We start from the raw sequence: 25,564 nt of genomic DNA on the forward strand, positions 1-25,564 counted from the left end.
AATTAGTGATTTTCAAGACAGCTGAAAGTTAGGCATGGTGACACTCAGCCTCACTACACCTACGTTTCTTGGGGAATCTTGCTCTCTGTTTCTCCATTTATTCATCTGTGAAATGGATTTAATAACTACATTATTTATGTTCCTCACAAAGGCTCAAATTCTGCTCCAATCAAAGGCAATAGAAGATCTGGACCATTTTGCACTGCCAGTGGGATGAACCAAATGACTTCATAGGTTCATCCATCTCTAATTTCTATGATTCGCTGAACGTTTGTTTGTAAAGTGTTTAGATCCTCAGTATAAAAGTGTATGTGTGATAAAGAACGCTACGTAAAATATACCCTAGTAAATGGATAGAACCAGTAATATGTGTGCTTTGATGGTATGTAACTGAAAATATAATTTAAAATAAAACTATTTCTCTTGTTTAAAGGCAGAAGAAAATTCAGGAGTCAGTCTGTTCAGACACATGCTGCCTTAAACCAGAGGCCACCGGTTTCAAGTCATTCTGAACCACTTGTAGAAAGTTACCAGCCCATTATCCAAGCTTCCACATCTGCCCATGAAATTGTCCAAAGGCTTTCCAGAAGCCAGTTGTCCTTCCACAATTCAGTCACATCTGTGTTTTCTCAGACCCCTGCCATTCCTGCTAGTGGCCAGTTGACTGTCCAGGATAGAACCGGAGCAATGCTGAGGTCCAGTCTGGCCTCTTCCACCAGCTCTACTCTCAGCCTTCTGTTTGGCAAGAGAAGTTTTTCAAGTGCTTTGGTGATTTCTGGGCTCTCGGCTGCTGATGGAGGAAACACAACTGATACCCAGTCATCCAGCAGTGTCAACATTACCATGGGTCCATCTGCTAGAGCTGCAAGCCAAGCAACACGGGTAAGGCAGAGTCATGTTAGCAGGAGCTATAATTCTAGTCTATTATATTCTTATGCTGCTCTCACCACTGTAGTATTCAAGTGTCTGCCAGGAGTGCATTAAGCAACGTGACTAACATCTGTCGTGTGCATTTATTCTATCATTCTCTCCCCAGAGAAAATTTGTGTGTGCACTTTAGTAGTATTTTGTTTGGTTGGCTATTTGACTGTATGATTTAACTTTTGATTCCAATCAGTCTCCTTCCTGAAGTCTATCATCCTCACTACAGACCTTCCAGAGTGGTAAAATAAAATCATAGTCCTTAGACATGAAGCAGTTTGGCAAATCCAATGAGAGACTGAGGGCATAACTAACATTAAATAATTTGGCATTACCAAGTAAGTTGATTTGTTGTCATGAGGACAAAATCATTGGATAGGGATAGCCCAAGTCTGGTTTCTCATGTACATAGCATTCAAATATATTAACCCAGATGATACCAAGGTTGTCCATGCCTGAAGTTAGTTTCATCCTAACTGCATCATGTAATGATCAGTCCTGCTCCAAATGAAGGCAATGAGTTTTGCCATTATCTCCAATAGGAGCTGGACTGAGCATTATTCACCTAGGGCCTACTGCTTGCCTTACTGATGCGAGTATTATTTTTTGTCTTTCTACAACACCAGTAGACATGCAAGGCACTGCACAAACAGGTAAGACACAACCCCTGCCCAAAGAGTTTACAGTCTAAGGTTTGGATCCTGCCAACCATTCTCAACTCCCTTTGAAATTACGAGAGCTAAGCTGAGCACTTTGCGTGCCAGGCACAAGTGAGCTCTTGCAGTCAATGTGGCTACTTGCCAGCATGTGGTGTGAAATAAGGCTTTTATTTAAACCCTCTGCTTTAGCACAGGAAGTCTTCTAGTGAAGTTGGACCAGAATTAGATTAATTACATTTAGGGATAATTTGGGGCATCCTTTTCAGACTTAACATGATCAGACACAGTACAAAGTAGGTATTACCGCACAATCTCTATCTGGTAGTCTGCTCTTGTGGGCAGTTCTGTGCTGTTATCACATGAAGAGGGACAAGTGCTGGGGTCTTCTCTAGTTCCTTTTTAGTTCCTGAAGTTCACGCTATAACTAAATGTGAATCACATAAAATTACACAAAACGGTATGAAGTCCAGAGAGCTAATGTCTGTCTTGGTTTCAAAATGTCCTTTTGAAAAGAACCAAATGAAGTGCCATCTAGACATTTCCTAAACTATTCTAAATTTTGTTTTAAGCAATTCTCCGAGACTTATGAAGTGACTGATGCTACAAAACCTAGACCGCGAAAAGACCTAGGTCCTGCCCAAGCCATTTTTGAGAATCATAATCTGGAGTGTAGAAGAGCCAGCCAGGAGGATATGGCACTGGAAGATACAGCTTCTCAACAGAGCCTTTCAGAAGAGCAGTGAAGAATATTCCTAGTTCAAGGGCCAGATGTACTCTTTCAAAGTAAAGAACAACACATCTAGGTCAGTCAGCTGCAGTTATTTCAAGTGTAACAACAAACCTCAAAACGCTTTATTTTTCTAACTTCGGAGAGAGAATCCCATAGTGCAGATGTTCTTCAGCAAAAAGGCTTGGCATGTGGGGATGGAAGGACCTTTACAGAATTTAAAGATGTCCTAAAATGCAGTGCAACTTCATCTCAGGTTCTTGACATTTCTAAAACAATGAATAAACTCTGCCTGATATCCTTCCCCCGCAGCGGTGCTGACACACTTGTGGTGGAAATCTGGACATGCCAAAAAGAAGCATGCATGGAAGTGCAAGTGAAAGCAATGGAAGATCTTAATACAACTCGGCGAAAAGCACACAGACATCTGTTTCCTGCCATAATGAAAAAGAGGACTGCATGTTAAATAATTGGCATTTTATACATAATGCATCACAAAGAAAAATTCTGACTAGAAGCAATGAACATGTAATAGGATAGTACAATACACACTAACATTAGAGCTGAATCTGCAAATTTTTAAAGGCAAACCTCATTCTCCCTTTTCTTTAAAGTGTTACACAGATGGTAATTATGTATAGCAACATATTAATATAGGTGAAGATATACTGCATGCAGCCATGTTGAAATATTGTATGAAAGAGATAGACTACACATTGCAATAAGGCAAGTTTTGAGAACAAGTATAGCCAGTGCATGGAAAGCCTTCACAAAGCATATGGTGCTCCTTATTTGCAAACAAAGCAGTTTTATATACAAAACTGCTCTTATATGTAATCTCGCACTCCTGTTCAGTTTACAGGAATGCATGCCTATATCTGAAGCCAAGAGGCTAAAACAAATCCTTAATGTACTATAGTATATACACACACATGCTCATAAATTTTTTTTGTAATTAAACTATTTACAACTATCAGTGTCTCAGTGTTCTTCTTTACTGTAACTACAGCAGCTCCTTTCTAATTCTTATCACGCTAATCCACAGTCATGGTGGTTTTCTACACCAAACCAGGTCGTCTCGTCCCACTTAATGAGCAAGATTGAATAGGAGATGCTGAAGCGAGGTCTCATGACTTTTACACAATATCCGGTTGCCTTCACATTTACAGACCCTGTCCATCACCATGGCATCTATATTTAATACTGTGAAAAACACCTGAATGACACTGGTCAAAATAAATGAGCCAAGTACACACTGTGATGCAGCAATTTTCATTCTTTTCAGTCATATTTATTTACTTGCTGATTTGCAAACTTTGGAAATCCACATTTTGTCTCCCACTCATTAATATAAATTAGCCTGGTGCTGAAGCTCTGAACATTATGGGCAAAACTCTGCCCTCCCTCATTATGGCCACACCAGGGAGAAAGTGGAATGTTCTTCAAAGGCATCACTGAGAGATCCTGCATCCACAGGGCCCGAATGGAGCAAGGTGCCAGGTGCATGTGCTTTAGTGCTGCTCCACCAGAGAACAGCACAGGCTTCTAGTCCTATTTCAAGCCAACACACGATGTCCTCTTGAGGCAGCTGTGCACCAGGAGAGTACTCATAATGAATCCCAACCTGCTGCTGCACAGGTGTGCAGATAAAGGCTGTTTCCTATCCACCCCCACCAAGCACAGGGTGCCCAGGCCTCTCACAACAGGCTTTAGCCCTACACATTTTAGTTATTAAAAAAATGATCCCAACTGCCTATTGGGGGGAGGGAGGGATTTTTTTCAAAGTATCCCGTGACTTTTAGCGCCTATATATGTGTTGCAGATATTTTTCTTTTGTTTTAAAATTGTTATTGAAATATCTTGGCTGGGTGAACAGCAGGAATGTTAAACTTTCCCAACACGAACAATTACAGGTATTCTCTAAGGCAATAGCCCATAGATTTGTATTGACCATGTTGTCAATAAAAATACTTTATATCTTCAATGTATTTAAGGTGAGCAATAGTACCCACAGCATAATCAAAGATTATGGGAATCATTAAATTAGGGTCCAGGTAGATGTTTTTATTGAATAAGAATGACTTTTGGTAATTGTCTTGGTTTTTTGAACCCTGGGCCAACACTGGAGCTAGAGGACCTCGGAGTTACAAACCCCAGAGTTACGAACTGCCCAGTCAACCACACACCTCATTTGGAACCAGAAGTACACAATCAGACAGCAACAGAGACTCCCCCCCGCCAAAAAAAATCAAATACAGTACAGTACTGTGTTAAATTTAAACTACTAAAAATAAAGGGAAAGTTTTAAAAAAAGATTTGGCAAGGTAAGGAAACTTTCTGTGCTTGTTTCATTTAAATTCAGATGGTTAAAAGTAGCATTTTTCTTCTTCCTAGTAAAGTTTCAAAGCTGTATTAAGTCAATGTTCAGTAGTAAACTTCTGAAAGAACGACCATAACTTTTTGTTCAGAGTTACGAACAACCTCCAGTTATGTGTTCATAACTCTGAGGTTCTACTATAGCTAATATCCATCCAGCATTGTATATGGACTAAGCTGTTAAGGTTGAGCAGTTTGTATGTGTTACGTGTTCAGTGTGTGCAGTGGTGCTTGGAGGATGGCTGTAATCAACACCTTTAAATATATATTGCGTAATCCAACACATCAATATTTTGAAGATTTAGGTGACATGCTGAAATTTTCCAAAACAGCAGGGGCAAGAAGTCACTTGTTCGACATGCTGTGTAGCAAGGAGCCTGCTCACTGATCATTCACCTAATTCCAAATGTGGTCGATATACTGGAGAGTTGCACTGCTATGACCCATGCAATGCAGCAGTGGGTAGCCAATCGGCTGCCAGGTGAATCCTTTATTGCTGCTTTCAAGGACACCCCCAACTTAGTCGGTAACTGCACCAGCCTTTGAGGAAGACAACCTCCCACTCTCCAAGCACAATCCGTGTATGTGCTACATTTACGGAAACATCATCAGTGGTGAGGGAATGACGGCACCACCCCGTTCACTGATCCACCTGAAGAGCCTTAGCCAAATTCTGTAGTTATGGGCAAAGATAAAAATAGTCAGAGTGTTGTATGTAGCCTGGCTAGGTGACATTTTACTGATGATCGAAGTGGGAGGAAAGCAGTGGGGGGGAAGCCCTATAATGTATCAGGACTGAGCGAGGAAGCAGAGCAGTGGTGGGTATATGGTAAAATAAGAATGAACATTGCAGAACTAGTCCCATTTTAGCCCTCAGATTAACTGTTTTTCCTTCTCTTGGTTTCCTTAAACCTATTTTATTCTTTCACTAATTTGATCTTGCTCAAGTCATGCAGTAAAGGTTAGGCACTCGTCTCATTTACACTGGTGGAAATTAGGTCAGAATCTGCCCAGAGTATCTAATCAATGACTTCAGCAACATTAGAGAAGCCAGCCAGGGGCTGCTAAATCAGTTATGTTCACTCTAGCATCTGGTCACCACTTGGCAGACCCCAAGCCTTGTTTATAGAAGTTGTCTGATTGTACAGTCGGTAGGAAACAGAAGGATTTAATATATACTTACATCCAAGAGTGGAACAAACTTTGTCAAGCCTAGTTAAGATCAGTGCGATTTCCCTTCTCCATCTCAGAACGGTTTGGCATTCCTCGTAGTCATTAAGTTCTTGGGAGTCTTCAAGGTTTAATTCACAGCTCATCTGCTTAGGTTCTGAGGATAGGGGAAGGGGAAAATGGCTTCTTTGGTCTGACTTTAGTCTACCTCCACCCTGCTCTTCTTTGGGTAAATAGGCTGTGTAATTCAGGTTCAGGTTTAGATATACTCAAGAAACTCACCTTAGGACAGGTGAATAAATACTAAAATTTGTCAGCATGTAATAACCCTCTCCTTGTCAATAAATTATTCCTCTTAACTACCAAATTAGTGCCATTTTTATTCTGCTCCATGGAAGAGAGATTGGTCATTAATTAGAGCACTTTACTGTTTCTTGTACTTAATTCTGTAAGACTAATATTTCTTAGCCCTATTATTAACTCTGTAGCAGGTCAAGTGTTAAAGACTTACCGCTCTCTCTGATTTTCCATATGTCATGAGTAAAAAATTGGCTGGCACATGCTCAATAATGCAGCCTCTATTTATGCCAGGCTGTCTGCACTGTTTTATGCTGAAATTGTTATAAACTTCTTGCCTACAATGTCCTTGATGCTCGAGCTTAAACAAAATAGGAGGCACTAAATTATTCTCCCCTTTTACACCAATTAAAATTTGCAGGTGCAGTAACATTGTCATCAGGAGTCTTGCTGCTGTATCAGAGGTTATCATCACACAATGTTTGCTATTGGTAAATAGCTGATTGGGGGAATTGTCAATGCTCTAGCTGCCACTGTGCTCTTAAGGCTTTCCATATATGCTGCATATGTGAGACCAGGCAATACATTTTTGCCTTCACAATGAACATAAGGTACCATAACAGCTGAACTTAATTTGGAACTCTTAGTTTCTGATCCCTGTGCTGAACATTTGAAACAAGTACGTTACATTACTTTGGGACTGACTTAGCTGTAAAGGCCAGAAGCAACCATTAAAATCATGAAGTCTGACCACCTGCATAACACAAGTGAGAGAATTTCACGTAGTAACCCCTACATCAAGCCCATAGCTTAGGGCTGTGCTATAGCATGGTTTTTTAGAAAGAGACCCAATCTTGTTTAAAGGGTGAAATCCTGGGTCTTGTGAACTCAGATGAAAAACTCCTATTGACTTCAATAGGATGGGCTTTAATCCTAGGACAAAATTATGGTGACTCCCCCAGATCCCTTGGTAAACTATTCCAGTTTAAGTGAAAGAATTGTGCACAAGTCCATTTACACCCACATTGTGAGGTATATTTTTGGCTGGACCACTGTGTGCATGCACACAAAATTGCAGATGTATAGCTAAAAATCTGACTATATATCAATGACCAGGAAAGGAGACATTATATGTAGAAGGTGGGTAAATCTGAGAATGCAATAAAATAAAGGGCTCTTCTATTGCAAGTGGTGTCTGAATGCTAATAGGGTTTGACAGATGGCTTAGCTAGCCTTTATCATGGAAAAATTAATAGTAGTGTAAAGTGCACAAAGATCCCTATTAGGAGGGGGGGAATCCCTCATACTATGTACTATACAACCCTATAAAACAGTGTCACACCCCTACAAAATGAAGTAAAAAAATTGCAAGCAGGATCAGTAATGCTAGAGGACAATTATATTAACACCAGTTGTACAGCTGGGATATTATAGCATTATGAAAGCTAACAGGCACTTGAAAGGTAGCATGAGTAATGGTAAAGAGCTTCAGCAAGTCAGATTTGGCTTCTCATTTCACTTTACATATAAAACATTATTTAATCAATAGAGGATTCCCAACGTCTTAAAGTCTCCAGCTGAGAGAGGTGATGGGGGAAGCAGCTGGTAAATTTGGCAAAGGTTCTGTCCACTATCTTTATAGAAGAGAGAGAGTCACAACGTCTCCTCAAAGAAATGTCCAGGCTCACGGTTCTGGATTGGGCTGGAGCCCAAACTCTAGAACCCTGTGTGGTCAGAGGGTCCCAGAGCCCAGGTGCCAGCCCATGCCCAAACATCTACACTGAAATAAAACAGTCCTACAGCCCAAGCCAGATACAGGTTTTTAAGTGCAGTGTAGACATACCTACTAATTCCCTAGATTCAAGCATTTGAGGACAAGGGCTTGGCTATTCACAATGGAGAAACCTCACTCTCACGCCTTGCTCTGACAAAACCAGTATTTGTTGAACTTCAGAGTAAGGTGCACATCTAAATGCTTTGTTTGCTCTTGGATAAGACTGGATCACCCAATAGCACTATTTTAAGCGATAGCTTGGAGTTGTCCACAGTTCCTAGCTAATGTGGACATCTGATGTTTAATTAAGGAATCAACTATGGCTTTAAGGCACAGTCCTATGTTGGAGTAGCATAGAGCTGCACAAGCCCACAGGGAGCTCTGGGGGAATTCTCCCCCTCTAGTACATATTAACAATAGGGCCTTAGCCCCACCCCTCTGGGGGTGATGTACACCTCCAGTGGCCCACAGCAGGACTCACTTCTAACAGGCCCTTGCACAGAGTATGGGGAAGAGGAAGGATCTACTTTGCATGCTTTCCCACAGCCTCCTATACACTTGCAAAAGAGCTGTTAGAACCTGGCTTTATAAATACACATAGATCTGCTATTGGAGCATAACCATGAACTAGTGTACAAATAAATGACTAACTACAAGGCAAGTTTCCATATGCCTTTAACCAACATGTTTATTTTAACATTTGTTACACTCCACACAAGAAAGGAAGGAATTCAGTCCTTTCCATTCCTAAATCTTTGAAGTAGAAAACTCTTTAAGCTGCATGAAAACAAAAGTACACCTGGCTGGAAATTTAGTTTATGACATGCAAGACTGATTAAGTGGTAAATGCTTTTTTCCTAAACACATTTACAAACCCCCTGAGGATATATGTTGTCTAATACTCTCATTTCTTGTTTCATCATTAACCAAAAAACATGCACAGGATTGCAAAAGGAAATAAACAGAAATTGTTAAGCATCAATAAGCCATAATGGATTGTTAAACTTGGATAGTCAAATGCAGCATTAAATCTAATGCTTGATAATTTAAACATTTTATGAAAAACATCTGTCAAGATTTTATTAAGAAAGCCATGGTCCTAAAGACTTTTTTTGGCTATAAGAAAATGTGAAAAATAAACAGAATAGGCAGCATTCCTATCAAGTACTGTCTAAGCAACTTAAAGCTAATCTTTTCTCTAAAATTCAACTCTGTAAATGACAATTGTCCAGTTATATCATGTATTTGTCTTAATGATTTCAGATCACATTTGCTCAGTTTACTTATCCTGAGACGTGAGAATCAAGCTATTCTGTTTTGTTCATCATCATTCATAATGCTGACCCAGCTGAAGCATATTGGTGAGTTAGTTGAGGCACACTGCTGTAGGACCCCAGGGTCAGTGTTAGTGGTGGTGATAATGCACAAAGCAGATTGTGCAAAATTTTACTTGGACTACATTCTGTTACACAGGTGTCAGCCCCCAGTTCTGCAATGTGTAGTGTGCAGGAGGACTGTGGGGCCTGTGCAGAGCTCTGACTTTAACGCTTCTCTGTAGACACAGCAGACTACCCTCACCATATGTTGCAGGATTAGGGGCTGAATCAATAGTTCCGTTGAATTTAATAGTTAATTGAATTTGTGCTACTATAATTGGCATCAGAAACAATTGCTTGACTTTCAGATCCCAGGATGAGTTTTTTTAAAGCCTTGTGAACTGAGTAAATTATACGTAAACGACTGACAAACATGGAAGCCCACTGTCCCATTTTAGAGTGCTACACACTCAATCCTGCTCATATTGAAGACACTAGTAAAGTTGCCCCAGGCCTGAGTAGGGTTGGGCCCTCCAATATACTTATATAAGAGCTTATGGTTACAAACAAGAAATTGTCTTCATTTCCTGCAATCCTGCACAGTTGTTACAATATCTTGCAAAATGTTGTCTCTATTTTCCTTAGTAACCTAGATGGGAGGGTCAGGGGAAAAAAAAAAAAAATCAAAAATTTAATATATTAGAATTTGGCTTACCCTTTAAATAACCATCTCTCTGTCATTTGAATTTTTTTTTTTTTTTTTTTTTTTTTAAATCGAGTCCAGCATATATTTCCATATTAGGAGAGGAATAACTCTGCGAAACATCTGCTTCCTCTTGCTACCTACAGCAAACAGACCACCCCCATCTGCTACACCTAGAAACCTATGTAAAACTGTTAGAATAACTCTTTAAAAGTACTGCAAATACAAGTAATTATTCACTTGTGAATGACAGACAGAAATCATTCAAACCACACACTAGAAATGCTTTTCAAGATACCTTCTTAAACCATTCACATACTGTATAGCAGTGATTTTTCTGTCTTCAGTATTTGATTGGATTATATTTCAATAAGGATGTCTTATTCGTGTCAACCACCTCTGCAGTGAAGAATTAAAACAAGCTCTTGAATATTATACAACACTGCTTTGATGCTAAGATACCTAGGTTTCTCAGAATATTTGGATAATTTTTTTTGAAAAAAATTCAAAAACTAGTTAAAGTTTAGGTGTTACTGTACCTGCGTTGGTCCAAGGTTGTTAGAGAGAGACAAGGTGGGTGAAGTAATCTTTTCTTGGACCAACTTCTGTTGGTAAAAGACAAGCTTTTGAGCTTACATGGAGCTCCTCTTAGGTTCAGACCTGAAGAAGAGCTCTGTGTAAACTCAAAAGCTTGAGTCTTTCACCAACAGAAATTGGTCCAAGAAAAGATATCACCTCACGCAACTTGTCTCACAAAGTTTAGGAGCTTTTGAAAGTGTAAACACCACTACACATAGCTGATGAATTCTTATGCCTGTACAACTGTTGGATTTTGTGAGTGCAAGGTCTAACACGTGTGCACGAGCAAGTGTTTGCATTTCAGAAGTGTATGTACAAAACTACTTGTGCCTGCACAAGTGGAGACCTGGGGTAACATTTGGCCCCACTAGAGTCAATGACAATACTCCCACTGACTTCAGTGGGGCCAAGATTTCACCTCTTGAATGCAAGTGCAATAACTGGATCAGACCATGGACTACCTAGTCCAGACTCCTGTCTCTGATAGCAGTCAGCAACGAATGCTTTAGAGGCAGGTGAGGTGCAAGAAACCCCAAAGTAGGCAGATGTAGGAGCATATTCCCCCAGTAAAGTCTCACTGTAAACAAAAATCGAATTGGCTTAAGCTCTGAAGCTTGAGGTTCTATATCCCTTCCGATACAACAGTTAATGCTGAAAACAGAGAGTAACTCTGGGTATTCTTTTTATACATATAAATGTATTGGTAATATCCCAATATGTTACTTTATACAATAAATGAAGCCATATGTAACTGTTGGCAACAGACATTGTAAACCTGAAGAGAGACAGTTAGCAATTTGACATAGTACTTTCATCCAGGCCATTTTAATTCCAGGGAGCAGATACAATAATGGGTACCTGAAAGAGTGACACGGAAAACAGGAGGAAGGGAAGAAGTTTTTGAAATGTTACTCAGAATGTTGGTCAATAAAAGTAACAAACACAAAGAGAGTGAGGCACTCAAAAGTGCAATCATTCTACAGGATATTTATCATGGGACACAAGGTACAGTGAACAACACAGGTAAGTCAGATGCCATGGTCTCACAGAAAACCTCTTGACTTCACCCATTACCTTGACTTTCAGGTGACCCGCCGAACATTTAAAATAGCAATATCCATATGTTCAAGGCATGTAAAATACCTGTGTAGCCAAAGCTTTTATGTACCTATATGCAGCAAGAAATTATCTAAACTGAGAATACTGGCAAGCATATTGTACAGATTAGGAAATCTTCATGGCTATTTTGCAAGACTTTTCGTACTTATTTCCTGCTCTTATTAACCTCCAGGGATGGTCTAATCCCAAATTGTGGGCTGACTTCCAGATAAGCATTGGGGGTATTTTGTTCTGCCATGTTATATTATATATTAGAAATGCCAGTATTTATATTCATATCCAGAGAGCTGAAAGTGTTTGTGGACATCACTATTACAAAGCATCTGGGTAAGATAGAACGAACCACGACCAAGATTCCAAGCATGCAAGAATACTATGAAGTCCATTATCCCAATAATACAAGTATGCTCAGGGAAAGATCAATTTGCAAAAAATCTCTATTTGGAGCCCTTTTCTCTTTGGAGTACAGGAAGAAAAAGGGGAAAACAAGTGGACTAAAAAAAAAAAAAAAAATCCATATTCCTCAATACTTTTATCAAAATAAACTGACATAGATGGATCAGAAACATCTTGGGCATTTGACTTTAATGATTTTGTGTCTGGTACCTCTGATTTTACTAGGCACAATACAAATAGGATTTGACATGTAGTTACTAGATGTCACAAAAACCAAATACAAGATAACTGTATCAAGAGCTGAAGACCGAGGAAAGGAAGTGTTTTGTTATTTAAAAAAAAATTTCTCCATGAAAATGTTGCGACAGAAGGAACAAGGTGAAAATTGGAAAGGGATAAATGTTGCTTTCAGTAAACAGCATAAGTGTGGGGCTTAGAAAAAGGTCAGGTTTCAGAGGGATGATTTTATAAGTTAGAAATACACCTCTGCTGGTGGGTGCTTTTCATTCTACTAGTAAAACATTTACTTCTAGTAAACTGAATTTATGTAGAATGATGATGTATGGACAGTTCACAATGATGATGTATTAACAGACCATGTCATACAGAAGCTGATTGAATATCAGGGAAAGAACATGTATTATTTATAATTAAAAGATGTTAACTTTCTGTAGACTCTGGTTCCTAACCTCCTGTGATGCAGTGGGTCTTGCACCATGGTTCAATTGCCCTGATCTAGGATGATGCTGTTTTTCCACACTGAAACCTACTATGGATTCTAGTTTTTTGTTTGTTTTGTTTTTTTAAAAGACAGTTGGAAACCCAGACTTCACTAGTGTATTTTCACAAAAGCAAAAGGAAGGGTTTAAGGAGAAAACAGATGCAAGCCAGCTTCGGAGAATAACCTGGGCTTCTATATTCTGTATAATACTAGACCTATAAAGGAAAAGTTCTAGGAAAATGGGCAGTGAGGGTGGACCATCCTGCATTATCACTGGGAAGATTTAGTTCCCTCAGAAAGATGGAGCCATGCAACAATAGAGGGTAAGCTCTCTGGGGGCAGGGACAATCTTTGTGTTCGGTGCTTGTACAGCATCTACAACAACTGGTTCCTGATCTAGGACTGAGGCTCCTAGATGCTACACTACAAGAAGTAATTAAAATACCACCAGCAATACAAAATCGCTCTTATTACATAGGAGTTTCATACTTAATACATCCCAAAGTGCTGTAGGAGGTAACACATTAAATATTAAGGGCTATATCCTCAACCACTGTTAGCAGCGCTGCATCCATTTACCCCAGCTGAGGATTTGGTCACAAGAGGACAATGGTGGTGCAAGCAAAAGAACAGCAGCCTTTGCATGCTCAGCTTTGAACATTAGAACTCCTATTAAAAGATTAGAGGATATAAGATAACTATGCTAAATTCCTCATGCATGGCCTAATTCCACAATAAGTCACCAGGGCGGACCAAACAGATGCCTGTCTACCTGTACACTGGGAGACAAAAACGAACTGCACCATGCAGCAAGATATGGCTGGCACTGCTTGGCTGTGCAAGGGCTGCGGGGGCACTCCAAGTCCTCCCCCATGTTATGGCAATTCAAGAATGGAGGCGTGAGTTATTGCTTACAGTAGCCAGCAGAAACATCTGCATCGTTACAGCTTTGGTTCCTGCTTCATGCACAAATTTGAATCAGCAGGGAATGAACAGGTAAATATATTCCTGTTAACGTGCAAGGCAGATATCCTGCTAGATGATGCTTCAGTACATTAGGTCCCTGTGACTTGGGAACCATCACAGTCTGTTACATTCCTCATCCCTCGCACTTCAGCTAATGGATTAAGTAAGCAGTTTTCCATAATCAGAACAAGAGTAACTATATATCATGATCCTAGCAATGGAAACAGACTGCTGACTTTCTCAGAGAATGAGATACAGTTATCTACAGTGCTACTCCCAGTAAAGGCAACAGCAAAATTCCAATTGACTTCAATAGTGAATGGAGATGACCTAGTGTCCAGAAGTCTGCTGAGACATAGGTGGAGATGGCATGAGTGATGCTGTGACGTTCAGTGAGGAAGACGTGGCCTGATACCAAGAAGAAATTTGGCTTTCCTGGGTTTTAAAGTGACCAGACATTAAAGCATATAGTGGTTGATAACTAGCAGGTGAAGATGGGGATGAATAACTCACAATTGATGCTGCAGATACAGGACACTGGTTCTTAGGTGATGCAGAAATGGTCAATGGCATTCCTAGTAAGGACACTGTGATATCTCCAATGTGGGGCAGGGGGAGGACCATCCCATGCCATATAATTTCACACAACCACATAACATGTTACAATATAAGTGAATATTTAGGGGAGCTGCATGGCACAGTAAGGCAGACATTTTCATTATGTGCTTTAAACAGCACCACTAAATAAGATCATTCAGCCTATGAAGCAGCATCAAAATAATAACTGACTTTCTTTCATCATTCATTCAGTCTTAATTACGATGTACACAAAATATAGTAAGCACGCATCATAACTCGCATCACCCTAATCATGAACTACAATAGTATCTACTTGTATGGTGTATTGCATTAAAACATTCTCTCCATACATCTTAATTTTCTGACAAGTCACAATTATTGAATTTTTGTAGTTCTTAAGAATCTATTGTTCTGTTCTGGAAATATGGTCTAATACAGTGTGCTAGTTTCAGTAAATATCAACCAAAATTAAACTGAAGGGAAGAGACCAATTTTTAAAACATTTTTTTTTTACTTGTTTAATGAAACATTTAGCATCTTTCTGGATGCTTAATAAACGTCTTAAACTGGTATTTCTATAAGGAGACTACATAACTGTTAGGATGAGGACTTGAGAATTTGTCTATGCTTGATTTGCAGGGTCTTAAAGTGCAGTTCCTATCTGAAAACTAAGTGTTGTAACAATGGGTTCTGTGTTATTGTGTCTCCATGACGCCAGATAAAGCATGCTGAATTTACAAGAGGCCTTCTTTCTCCTCTTATTACCAATCCTGCAAACTCAAAATGAGCTCAGTGTCAAGGTAAGTTCTTTTCATCTCACATATCATCATTGGTGGCAAAGGCTCTACACACCAATTTTCAAAGATGAACTATACTTGAAAGAATGAATGAATGCAGGTCTGGCACTGTCACACCATGGTGATGGGAACACTAGAAACAACAATACTAATATTCCTTCAACAGACCCATTCATTCAATGGGTCTGCCAACAAAAGTGCCCATTGTGCTTTTTTTGTGTGTGATGTGAACATCTGCCCATTAAGAACTCAACTGAGATCACTGCCTTCATTTCACTGGGACTATCCAACGAGCATCCATTGATAGCATTTGAATTGAGCCAGATTCACACTGCTGACCTAGAGGTGAAAGGCTCCTTAAAGATATCAGAGATTACTTACATTGAACACCTTAACATCCTTCCGACTTCTTATCTCCTCCACGAGACCCAATGGCTTGCCTTTAGGTATTGGTATAGTTCCAAGAATTGTGGTCCCTGAAGCAGTCAGAGTTTGTCGAACTGCTTGAATAAAAGACCGGCTGAAGAGTTCCATTTTACCAACCTCATCTATTACGTACACTTTTTTCCCTGTGTCACTACCAAGATCAACCTATAGGAAAGATACACAAATGGATTAAAAAGCATGAAGAAATCAAGACTGAGGTAAGAGCCAATCTTCTCTGTGGGAAAAATGTCAGTTCAGGAGTAACATTTCTTTGAAATAGTTCTGGAGCATAAGGGCAGAAAAGCCAGTCACCTCAGTTGCTAAGGATGCCAGCAGCCAACCAGCTTGTTACCTAGCAAAACAGGATCCCAGATGGGAAGAAAGGAAGAGCCAACAGTTGTTCCTTGACTGAGATTTGTAGTTTTAGGGCAGCAAACGCCTGTTGGCGCAGTCACACAATTTTACATGTTATTTTTCTTTGCATGTGAGTAGTGTAGAATCTTTGAAGATGTAGTATATTGTTTTTAGTTTTGTGATGTAGGTCCTTTTGGGGGAAGCTGTTGGAAACAGCAGGAGAATTTGCTCCCTAACTAGAGTCAATTCTTGGTGAAGAGTTGCTTCCTATGAAAAAGTTAGTGTTTGGGCTAAGATTTTAGAAAGAGGAGAGAATGTCTGCTTGTGGTTTGTGACCACCTCTGTTCAATGACTGGTGTATATAGTATAAAGAACAAGTTACAATAAGAAAATACTTAGACTCCAAATTACTGATATCTTCTCCCAAGGAAACTGACTTGCAAGGCCTCAACATCTGCTACTGCTTGGCAGAGAGGTGATAATATTTTTACATGCCAGCTACTGTAGTTAAGTCTGAGGGGCACTAGATTTTCAAAGCTGCATTCACATCACTACACCCACAAAACTCTGCATTTGCATGGGTCAACAGATAAATACACTTATAATTAGGGCAGGGGTTTCCAAACTGTGGTATGTGTGCCATTGGTAGTACAGGAGCTTGATGCTTCATCCATTCATTTCACAACTACTTTTTAAGATGGCACATAAACCAATAAAGTTCAGAAATCTGACAGGCTACAGATTAGATGAAAGCGAGCTCACCACCCTCTTCTGAGGCTATTAACTGAAAAATCCAGTTCTATTATTTATGTCTGTAAGCAGCAAATCAACCCAAGTCAAAACTTCACTGTTAATCCATGAATAAGTACAGACACCACCCACGTATGTAACTTAAGGAGAAGCCAGTCTACATGTTGTCCCTTGTGAAGCTAGAAAATGTTAGCTCCTACGAAAATGGATGCACTACATAACATTTCCTAAAACCTTTCAGAGCTGAGTCCCTACTGATATCTGAGTCCCTGCAGGGTGGGGTAGTTTTATTTAAAACCCTTTCACAGATCAGTGAACTGAAAAGTCAGTTTACTAGGAAGAGTGCTAAGAAATGGAGCTGCTTCTTTGTACAGAATCCCCAGTCCCTTCAGGTGAAGTTTCCGGAGCCCCAAACAGAACTCACTTTAGCATCCACTCTCTTTCCCAGTGAAGTCAGTGGGAGTTGGCCCATAGAGTCTAAGTAGTCCCACAAATATGTTAAGTAGCATATACCTGTTTCAAGATGCTCTGTGATCAAAGCAGGCAAATCCAACTCCGAACTGACATTCTATGTTTTCCAGTACATTGTAGTGGGGCCTTGGGACTCAGACTGACATCTGATATATTTTGCTATTTCTACGAACTGTCCACTAAAAAGGACTTTAACTATCTGGCATATGCTGCTGTCCCATAGTCCCTACAAAAATATTAGTGAGATCCCTGTAGATTTACTGATAACCATCTAAGATTTGTATTATTATACTTCTATTAGCTTACCACCCTTCTGCAATACCTACTCTCCCCTTTCGTTCTGATACACCTCTACCTCGATATAATGCTGTCCTCGTGAGCCAAAAAAAAAATATCTTACCACGTTATAGGTGAAACCGCGTTATGTCGAACTTGTTTTGATCCACCGGAGTGTGCAGCCCTTCTTTCCCCCGGGAGCACTGCTTTACCGCGTTATATCTGAATTCGTGTTATATCGGGGTAGAGGTGTACATTTACTTTGCTTCACCTACCCTTACTTTCCATTGGTCTCTTCCTATTCCAAACTGATGCTGTCCTTCCCTTTCACACTATTCCTTTCCCATTCTGTACCACCTATAGGCAAGACCCTGCTCCCACTCAATCAATAGGACTTTTGCTATTATTTTCAAAGGGAGCAGGAGGAGGCCCTTTCCCAGTTCTCCAACTCCTCTCTACTCGAGTCTCTTTCACACATACGGCTCCATTATGCTTGTGAACAAAGTGAATACTACTTGATTCCTTTTAGTAAGATCTCTGTTGAATTTATATTATTAAATAATCTGTTACACTATCCTTTATAAGTATACGAAGTGCAGCCCTTGTCTAGTGAGGTCTTTTCCCCAGAGATTAAGTTTACTATAAGTGAGGTTTCATTTTTAAATTAAAAAAAAAAAAAAAAAAAAATCAAAATCTGTAAATATTATTAATGTCGTATCTCCCCTTTGTCCTCCTACCCCCTTCACAATCCTTCAATCCTCCCTGTTGCCATACAGTTGTATTTTTGTTCCTTCCCCAAAGTGTTAGATAGGCAAAAAACCTCAACCTCATCTTTGTTTCCTAACCCACTCTGTTGCCTTGTCCTCTCCGGGTGCCTTGCAAAATTCTCTTCTCCCCTAGCCTAACCTGCTTTTAGCAATGTAGTTAAATCACGATTAAAAGGATTTCTCTAGTAGTGGTGTCAGCAGCTGTTGCACTGTTTACTTGAAGATGCTGACAAAAGATCTGTTCTAGTTTAATTTTGCAGTGAGGGCTGGGAGAGCAGCAATTCCAGTACGGATGTTATCTATTATTCACTACAAGCACAGTATCCAATGTGTTTTCGCCTACCTACTTCACATATGATTCAAACAAATTTCAGATAGCATGTGAAGAGAAGGAAAGAGGAGGATGGAGCACAAAGGAACACATGCACTGGAGGCATTAAGCCATTTCATTGTGTTACACTTCAGACACCTGGTTGCCCAAATTTTATCAGCGATATATGTCGTAAGTGAAGAAACACTGTTCCCATTACTATGTGTGTGGAGCCTGGAAACAGAAATTGTAAATCCAGACCCCAGTTTACACTACTGGATGCTGGTGAAAATTCTTTAAACCTATGTTGACAAGGCTTGTACCATGGAATGTGCCTTGATCAGATGATACCTAGAATGGAAATTAAAATACAACAGAGGTCCCACATTGATGCCGCCATAGAGCTCCGCAAGCAGCAACAGACAGATTCTCAAATTACTATGAGCCACTGAAGATGTAACAAGTTTGCAAGTCTCTTGAAACAAGGCTAATTAAAAAGGAAATCAATGCTTTAAAAAAAAAAAAAAAAAATTGTTTCCACCAGAAACATTCTCTCCACTTTCACAGGAAAGGGAAAGCGAGGAAAAGTGGATCACAGCAAGGGAGAGAGCAGATTCTGGCTCTGCAGTAAGCTCCCCTTCTTGGGAGTCCCTGGAAACTCCTCCACTGGAGCTCTGCGGGAAGAAAGCATACATTTTGTGGGTGCAGGAGTGAATTGAAACAGCAGTTTGCCACAGGAAGATCTGCTGCTGAATCCTCCAATATCCAAGATTGTGGCTCCCTGTCACACCTGATATTGTGCAGTCATAAGGATGCTTCTACGAGATGTTCTGCCAGAGGGATGGGGGACCAGGAAGAGTGGTTTTGAGGAGGCAAAGGGATCTCCTGAAAGTCTCGCAGATCACAGGAGAACTGCTCCCCCCACCCCTTTCAGATCCTGCAGTGAGTGCAGGACAGCTAAACCTAAAACAAGAGTCATTATCGCTACCCAACAACTTTAACCTAGCAAGCCTTCTAATACTAGTACTTGCTTTCCAGAAGCTTTCATAAGCTACTCACATTTCTCAGCACAGGAAGCACCAAGTGCTCAAATGAAACCAGGTCTACTATGTATTGTCCAACACGATATTCATGTCTTGCAGTAGAAGAATCAGAACTGAATTTACAAAAAAAAAATTCTTGTTAATATGAACCACGAACATGCTGATAATTTGCTGTAATACTTTTAGCTGTGCTGATCGGAGTGGTTATCTAACCAGTCAGATTTCCTTTAAAATTCAACTCCCGCAACCCCTCAAAAACCACACACACACACACACACCCAACAAACCAACCCTATATTGGATATGCTGCAGATGGCAAAACAGAAAATATACAGCTTTTCCTCCTAGTATATAGACACACAGTCACAGGTTAGTCACAGTGTCATCTAAATGTGGTATTAAACATTGTTCAGAAAGACAGATAACAGGGTGAAGAGGCCAAAGTTTTGCATGGAGTGTTAAATGCTGAGGAGATGTCCAGTGAAGCAGGAGAGACTTTGGATTCATATGTATTTTAGACCTCCTATATGGGGATCTGAAATACCTGCCCAGTTAAAAACCCAGTTATGGGACTTATGGGACAGTCAGTGGCTTGTTGTAGACAGCTTATCTGAACTTATCTTCTCTGATTCATGATCATCAGGGCTGTCCCTTAGAAAGTAATTGGAGGAAGCAAGTTATTTTCCTTCCAACCTGAAAAAAATAGTGGCTGAGATCATGAAATCAGCTTGCATGTTCTATTGTTCTACAGGGATTCAGAGCCCATGCTGAAGTCAGAGGACCCAGTTCATTACTGCTCTGCACTAGTGGGAAAGCTGGAGGACCATTCTGAGTTGGTAGGGGGTTTTACGTTAACTTGGCAGAGATGCAAATGTCTTCATAAAGTGAAGGATAACAGTGAGTCAGACCCAGAGAATCTAACAGACAAAGAACGTGATCCTAAAGCCCTCTGTGTGTGGAAAGCCCAATGACTTCCAGGGCATTTAATGCATGGAGGGGCTTGCAGGACTGCCCCTAAAGCAGTAACCACCTTAATCTATAAAACAGCAGTACCCAAGTCTAGATAAAGTTCCTCGTCTCCCAGACAAAGTGATGACATCAAATCCTATCCTCCTGCCGCCTTCTCTGACTTCCTCTGTGTAAAATCCATCAATAGGGACCCCAGAGGATTTTAGGACTTCAGTGGCTTTCTGGATCAATGTCGTCTTTCCAATCCCTAAAATAAGGAAGTGCCCATTATTAGTGCAAGCAAAGCATAAAGCCTGGTTTTAAATTTGCCCATTCTGAGGCAGCAATCACATTTGGCAGACAGGTAGCTGGCTGCACACATTTTATACAGATTGATGTTTTTCCTAATTCTGATTTCTCCAAATCAGAAAACTTTTTATCCTGGAGAGGGGAAAAAAAGAATGAACAGAAGTCAGGTTTCACATTACATTTTGAATGTTTGTAGGCCTCTGGCATACACAACCTCCCTTTATTCCAGTGCCATTTGTTCTCTTGTTGGCAAAAAGGTCTGAGTTCATCACATCTTTAGAGTAAATGGTTAAAAATAACTGCATTCCCTATGTGCCTGATTTTCACAGATGCTAGCACAGAGATGGGCAAACTATGGCCCATGGGCCACATCTGGCCCAGCCCCCCGAGCTCCTGGCCCGGCCCCTCCCCCGCTGTTTCCCCTTCCCCGCAACCTCAGCTCCCTCGCTCTGCCACCCGTGCAATGCTCTGGGCAGCGGGGTTGTGAAGTTCCTGGGGCAGCGCAGCTGCAGAGCCTGGCCTGACTCAGTCTCTGTGCTGTGTGGTGGTGGCGGCAACATGGCCTGGCTCCAGCCAGGCAGCGCAGCTGTAGCGCTGCCAGCCACCGGTGCTCCAGGCAGCATGGTAAGGAGGCAGGGAGTGGGGGAGTTGGATAGAGGGCAGAGGAGTTCAGGGTGGTGGTCAGGGGACAGGGGTGTGGATAGGGGTTGGGGCCCTGGGGAGGCAGTCAGGAAGGGGGGGGTTAGATGGGGTGGCAAGGGTTTCGGGGGCAGTCAGGGGACAGGGAGAAGGAGGGGTTGGATGGGGCGGTGGGGGTCCGGGGGCGGTCAGGGAGCGGGGGGTGGGGATGGGGCAGGTGTCACAGGGCAGGGCAGGATGTGGGGGGGGGGCGGGCCATGACCCACTCCCCTAACTGGCCCTCCATACAATTTACGAAACTCGATGCGGCCCTCAGGCCAAAAAGTTTGCCCGCCCCTGTGCTAGCATCTGCAGCTCCCATTGGCCTCAGAGGAGCGGTAAGGGCACAGCTCATTGCCTCTGAAAATCAGGCCCTAGAAGACAAAATGACTTCTAATGGAAGGAACTTCTAAACAAACAGAAGGGAAGATAATCCATCCCAAAGTGGATCTAGATATCCTTCTCACCACATACCCCACCAGGGGAGGACAGATTGCATTTAATGTGCCTCTTCCTCTAAGTGAATGCTGGCAGTCTTCCAGAGGTTCTCTCCAATCCCACAATGGAAGTGTCCCTCCAGGCTACATCACAAATACACCTCTTGGCTGTCTCTTATTTTAAACTCAAATTTACCTCCATCTCATACAAAATCCGGTGTCATTATTTAATCCCTTTTATCACACCAGTCAGCTGTCTTGTTGAAGCAGATTTATTTATGGATCAAAAGTGTCAAGTATCTGGCAGAGCAGGCCTTTAAACTCCTGGAGGCAGAGAGTATGGGCCACATTTTTAAAGGTATTTAGGTGTGTAACACCACAGGCAGATATCTAGTGGGAGTTGCAAAAGTTGCCCAGGTGCCTAATTTGATAGGGATTAGACACCTAGGCCCAGATCCTCAAAGGTACTGGGGCTCCTAACTGTTGATTTAAATGATTTAATGAAAGCTAGGAGCCTCTGAGGATCTGGGCTATAGGCACTTTTGAAAATCCAAATAGGCACCTATCTGCATTTAGGTGCCTAAAGATGCCTTAAAAAAAAAAAAAAATCTGTCCCATAGTCTATTGTGTCTTGTACAGCACAAGCATACTAGCATAATTATTTGTATTACTGTAATGCCTAAAAAGCAACAGAGGGTCCTGTGGCACCTTTAAGACTAACAGAAGTATTGGAGCATAAGCTTTCGTGGGTGAATGCCCATTTCATCAGATGCAAGTAATGGAAATTTCCAGAGGCAGGTATACATCAGTATGGAGATAACGAGGTGAGTTCAATCAGGGAGGGTGAGGTGCTCTGCTAGCAGTTGAGGTGTGAACACCAAGGGAGGAGAAACTGCTTCTGTAGTTGGATAGCCATTCACAGTCTTTGTTTAATCCTGATCTGATGGTGTCAAATCAATGCCTAGGCGCCATGCCTAGGAGCCCTAGCCATGGCCCAGGACAGCCTGTACAAACAGGGAACAAGACGACTGCCCCATAGAGCGCCGTATCTAAGTAATAAAGGTAGCAGTCATTTTATCCTCAGATACCGATCTAATCTGTATTTCAGTTTGTACAGGGTTAGGCTAGGTTAGGGTTACCATACGTCCGGATTTTCCCGGACACGTCCAGATTTTTGTTTCTCAAATCCCCGTCCGGGGGGAATTGCCAAAAAGCCCAACACGTCCAGGAAAATACTCCCAGCTTTGTTTTGCAGGTGGAGCAGCAGCAGCAGCCGCTGCCACCACTGTGGGGGAATCCGCTTGCAGCTCCCCCCCAACACCTCAGCTCTGTGCAGCTGAAGAGCGGAGCTGCCCGAGCGCTACCGGCTTCACGGTTTGCCGGGCAGCACCCAGACCTCCAGACCTTACGCCCCCGGCCTGGTGCTTCCCCTCCCAGGCTCCAGCTGCGCTGGGGAAGCACCCAGCCAGGGGCGCAAGGTCTGAGGGCTGCCCGGCAAACCATGAAGCCAGTAGCGCTCAGGCAGCTGTTTCGCGTGGCTGGGAGGAAGAAGGGGGAATGTGGGGTGCTCAGGGGAGGGGGTGGAGTTGGGGCAGGGTTGGGGACGGGGAAGGGGTGGGGCCAGCACCCCGTAGGGTGTCCTCTTCTTTTAATGTTTAAATATGGAAACCCTAGGCTAGGTAAGGTTAGAGTTTTTTTAAAACATAGTTGTACCAGCAACATATCATGGTGGTAACAAAAATGCCTATATTTGACAGAACTTACCATAGTTCAAACCAATTTGTAAAACTCTAAACATCTTTAGACCATCTCTTTAGTGAGATTTATACTAGATGTTAAAAATGCTCCATGCTAAATATAGTTTTCTAATCTGTTATTGGCTTTAGTAATTACTTCTGCAGTTTACAGCTTTGCAACAGTTGCAATGGATATTGAAAAGAATGAGAAATTAATGAGATTAATACCTGTACTTCATTTTTCTCACTAATCACATGTATTATCTTTGTATAACTATTATATTAATCTACCAAAAAAAAAAATCCCTTTACATTTTTTGAAAAACCTGAGACCATACATTTTTAACAAGACCATTCCTTTAAGATTAGTGGCTAAATGAGATGCATCAAAGAAGTGGGCTGTAGCCCACGAAAGCTTATGCTGAAATAAATGTGTTAATCTCTAAGGTGCCACAAGTACTCCTGTTCTTTTTGCAGATACAGACTAACACGGCTGCTACTTTAAAACAGCAACAGTATTTCTGCTGCCCCTGTTTTACCTCAGTGATAATCAGATTCCCTTGCAGTGATAAAGTACTCAGTCTTCTTCAACTCATGGTCTATATTATCCATTTGGGATTCCAATTACCATCTCAGACTAAAGGGACAAATGATATTGCACCGTATTTGTACATTATTTAGACTGAACGTGCTAACTCACTACAATTAAATTACAGAAAATATTAATGTGAAGGCAACTGCTAATGTTTGCAGTTTAATTGGCCTGGGTTTAGTTGTCTAGGAATTTGTCAAGGCAGAGAAAAAAATAATAGTGCCTGGAAATTCAAGTTACATAGTATGAATTTGTTTAGAGAAAAGTCTATTTATGGTCTTGATTTGGTGAATTCAAGATTTCTGACCTAAACAGCAAAGAGCAAGAAAAGTGAGAGACCGATCTGCAAATTGCAGATTACGTCTTTGAAAGGAGACTGGCTTCATTCAAAAACAGCTTTTGTACTTTTTTGTGCTTAAGGGTGTTGTTGGGTGTTTTGGTGGAGAATTTGAGAAATCAAGGTAATTACAAAAAAAAAAAAAAAAAATCCCTCCCTCATTTACACCGCCCCAGGTTGAGACCCGAGTAGAGAAATAGCTGCTCTTCACGCAGGGTTTTTGCACGTGTAAATGACCGAATTAGTTACAGTGGTGCGACCCCGTAGCGCAGATGCAGTTAAACCAGTTTAAATAGCATTAAGATTGGGGTAACTTCATCCGGAAATGTACCAAACGGAACGGGGATAAAGGCTGGTAACGTGCATCTACCTAGAGGGCTTGCAACAGAGTAGCCAGGCAGGCTGCGTAACATGGGGGCAAGTTTTCGCAGGGACCCACGGGAGGCCAGTTCGGGGGCGGACGGGGAGACACTCAGGGCGGTCTGGGGCCGGGGCCGGCTGCAACTCATTCACCCCGGGCCCGCGGCGGGGCGGTGGCTCCCGCTGCACCCGGGGGGGAGGGGATGATGGCTGCCACCCCGAGCTGGCTTGGGGCCCCCAGCGCTGCGAGCCCCATCGCGGCCCTGCAGGCGCCCGGAGAATCCCCGCAGCGGGGCCGCGCTGCCCGGGGCGGGGGTTACCTGGGGGTCCGGTGAGGAAAACATGCTTGGCCATGGCGAGGGGCCGGGGGCGCCCTGCAGCGATCCCGCCCCCCGCGCTCCAAGGGCGGCCGGAGCCTGTCACAAGGGCCCGGGCTGCCGCTGCTCCTCCTCCGGCAGGCCCCGCTCGCCACCCAGCTGCCTGCAAGCTGCCTTTCCGGACCTGGGCTGGCTTCTGGCGTGTCTCGCTCCGCCGCGCTCTGGCGGCCTAGGAGCGGGTCTCTTGTAGGGATTTGTCGAGGCTGATTAACGTGGCACCCGCCGGGCAGGGGCCTTTCCAGACTCAAAGGCGCAGTTTAGCGCACACCTGCTCTTTCGCTCATGGGCGGGGC

The 25,564-nt window shown here is 42.0% G+C and overlaps 2 protein-coding genes across 5 annotated transcripts in view; one reads left to right on the forward strand and one right to left on the reverse strand.

The window, feature by feature from the left end:
• The window catches only part of PCNX2 (pecanex 2), a 248,771-nt gene extending 246,443 nt beyond the window's left edge, over positions 1-2,328 (forward strand). The window contains exons 33-34 of the mRNA XM_054021531.1: positions 434-882; positions 2,150-2,328. Coding sequence (XP_053877506.1) covers positions 434-882; positions 2,150-2,323 — 623 coding nt within the window. The 3' untranslated portion in view covers positions 2,324-2,328. The remainder of the gene's footprint in view (positions 1-433; positions 883-2,149) is intronic.
• NTPCR (nucleoside-triphosphatase, cancer-related) lies at positions 776-25,564 on the reverse strand. Of its 4 annotated transcripts, XR_008444282.1 has the most exons (6): positions 25,215-25,564; positions 20,551-20,713; positions 19,514-19,610; positions 15,482-15,691; positions 5,867-6,010; positions 2,394-2,741 (listed from the first exon to the last, which is right to left on the reverse strand). XR_008444282.1 is itself a non-coding variant. In XM_054021530.1 (5 exons), the coding sequence occupies exons 1-5, from the start codon at positions 25,246-25,248 to the stop codon at positions 857-859; spliced, it is 510 nt and encodes a 169-aa protein (XP_053877505.1). In that variant the 5' UTR covers positions 25,249-25,563; the 3' UTR covers positions 776-856. The 4 variants fall into 4 exon arrangements, 3 of the variants coding, with proteins under 3 accessions (XP_053877505.1, XP_053877504.1, XP_053877503.1); XM_054021530.1 differs by lacking the exons at positions 2,394-2,741; positions 5,867-6,010 and adding an exon at positions 776-862 and having other exon boundaries at positions 25,215-25,563; XM_054021529.1 differs by lacking the exon at positions 5,867-6,010.

The sequence above is a fragment of the Malaclemys terrapin genome, chromosome 3 (assembly GCF_027887155.1).
Source record: "Malaclemys terrapin pileata isolate rMalTer1 chromosome 3, rMalTer1.hap1, whole genome shotgun sequence".
Lineage (NCBI taxonomy): Eukaryota > Metazoa > Chordata > Testudines > Emydidae > Malaclemys > Malaclemys terrapin.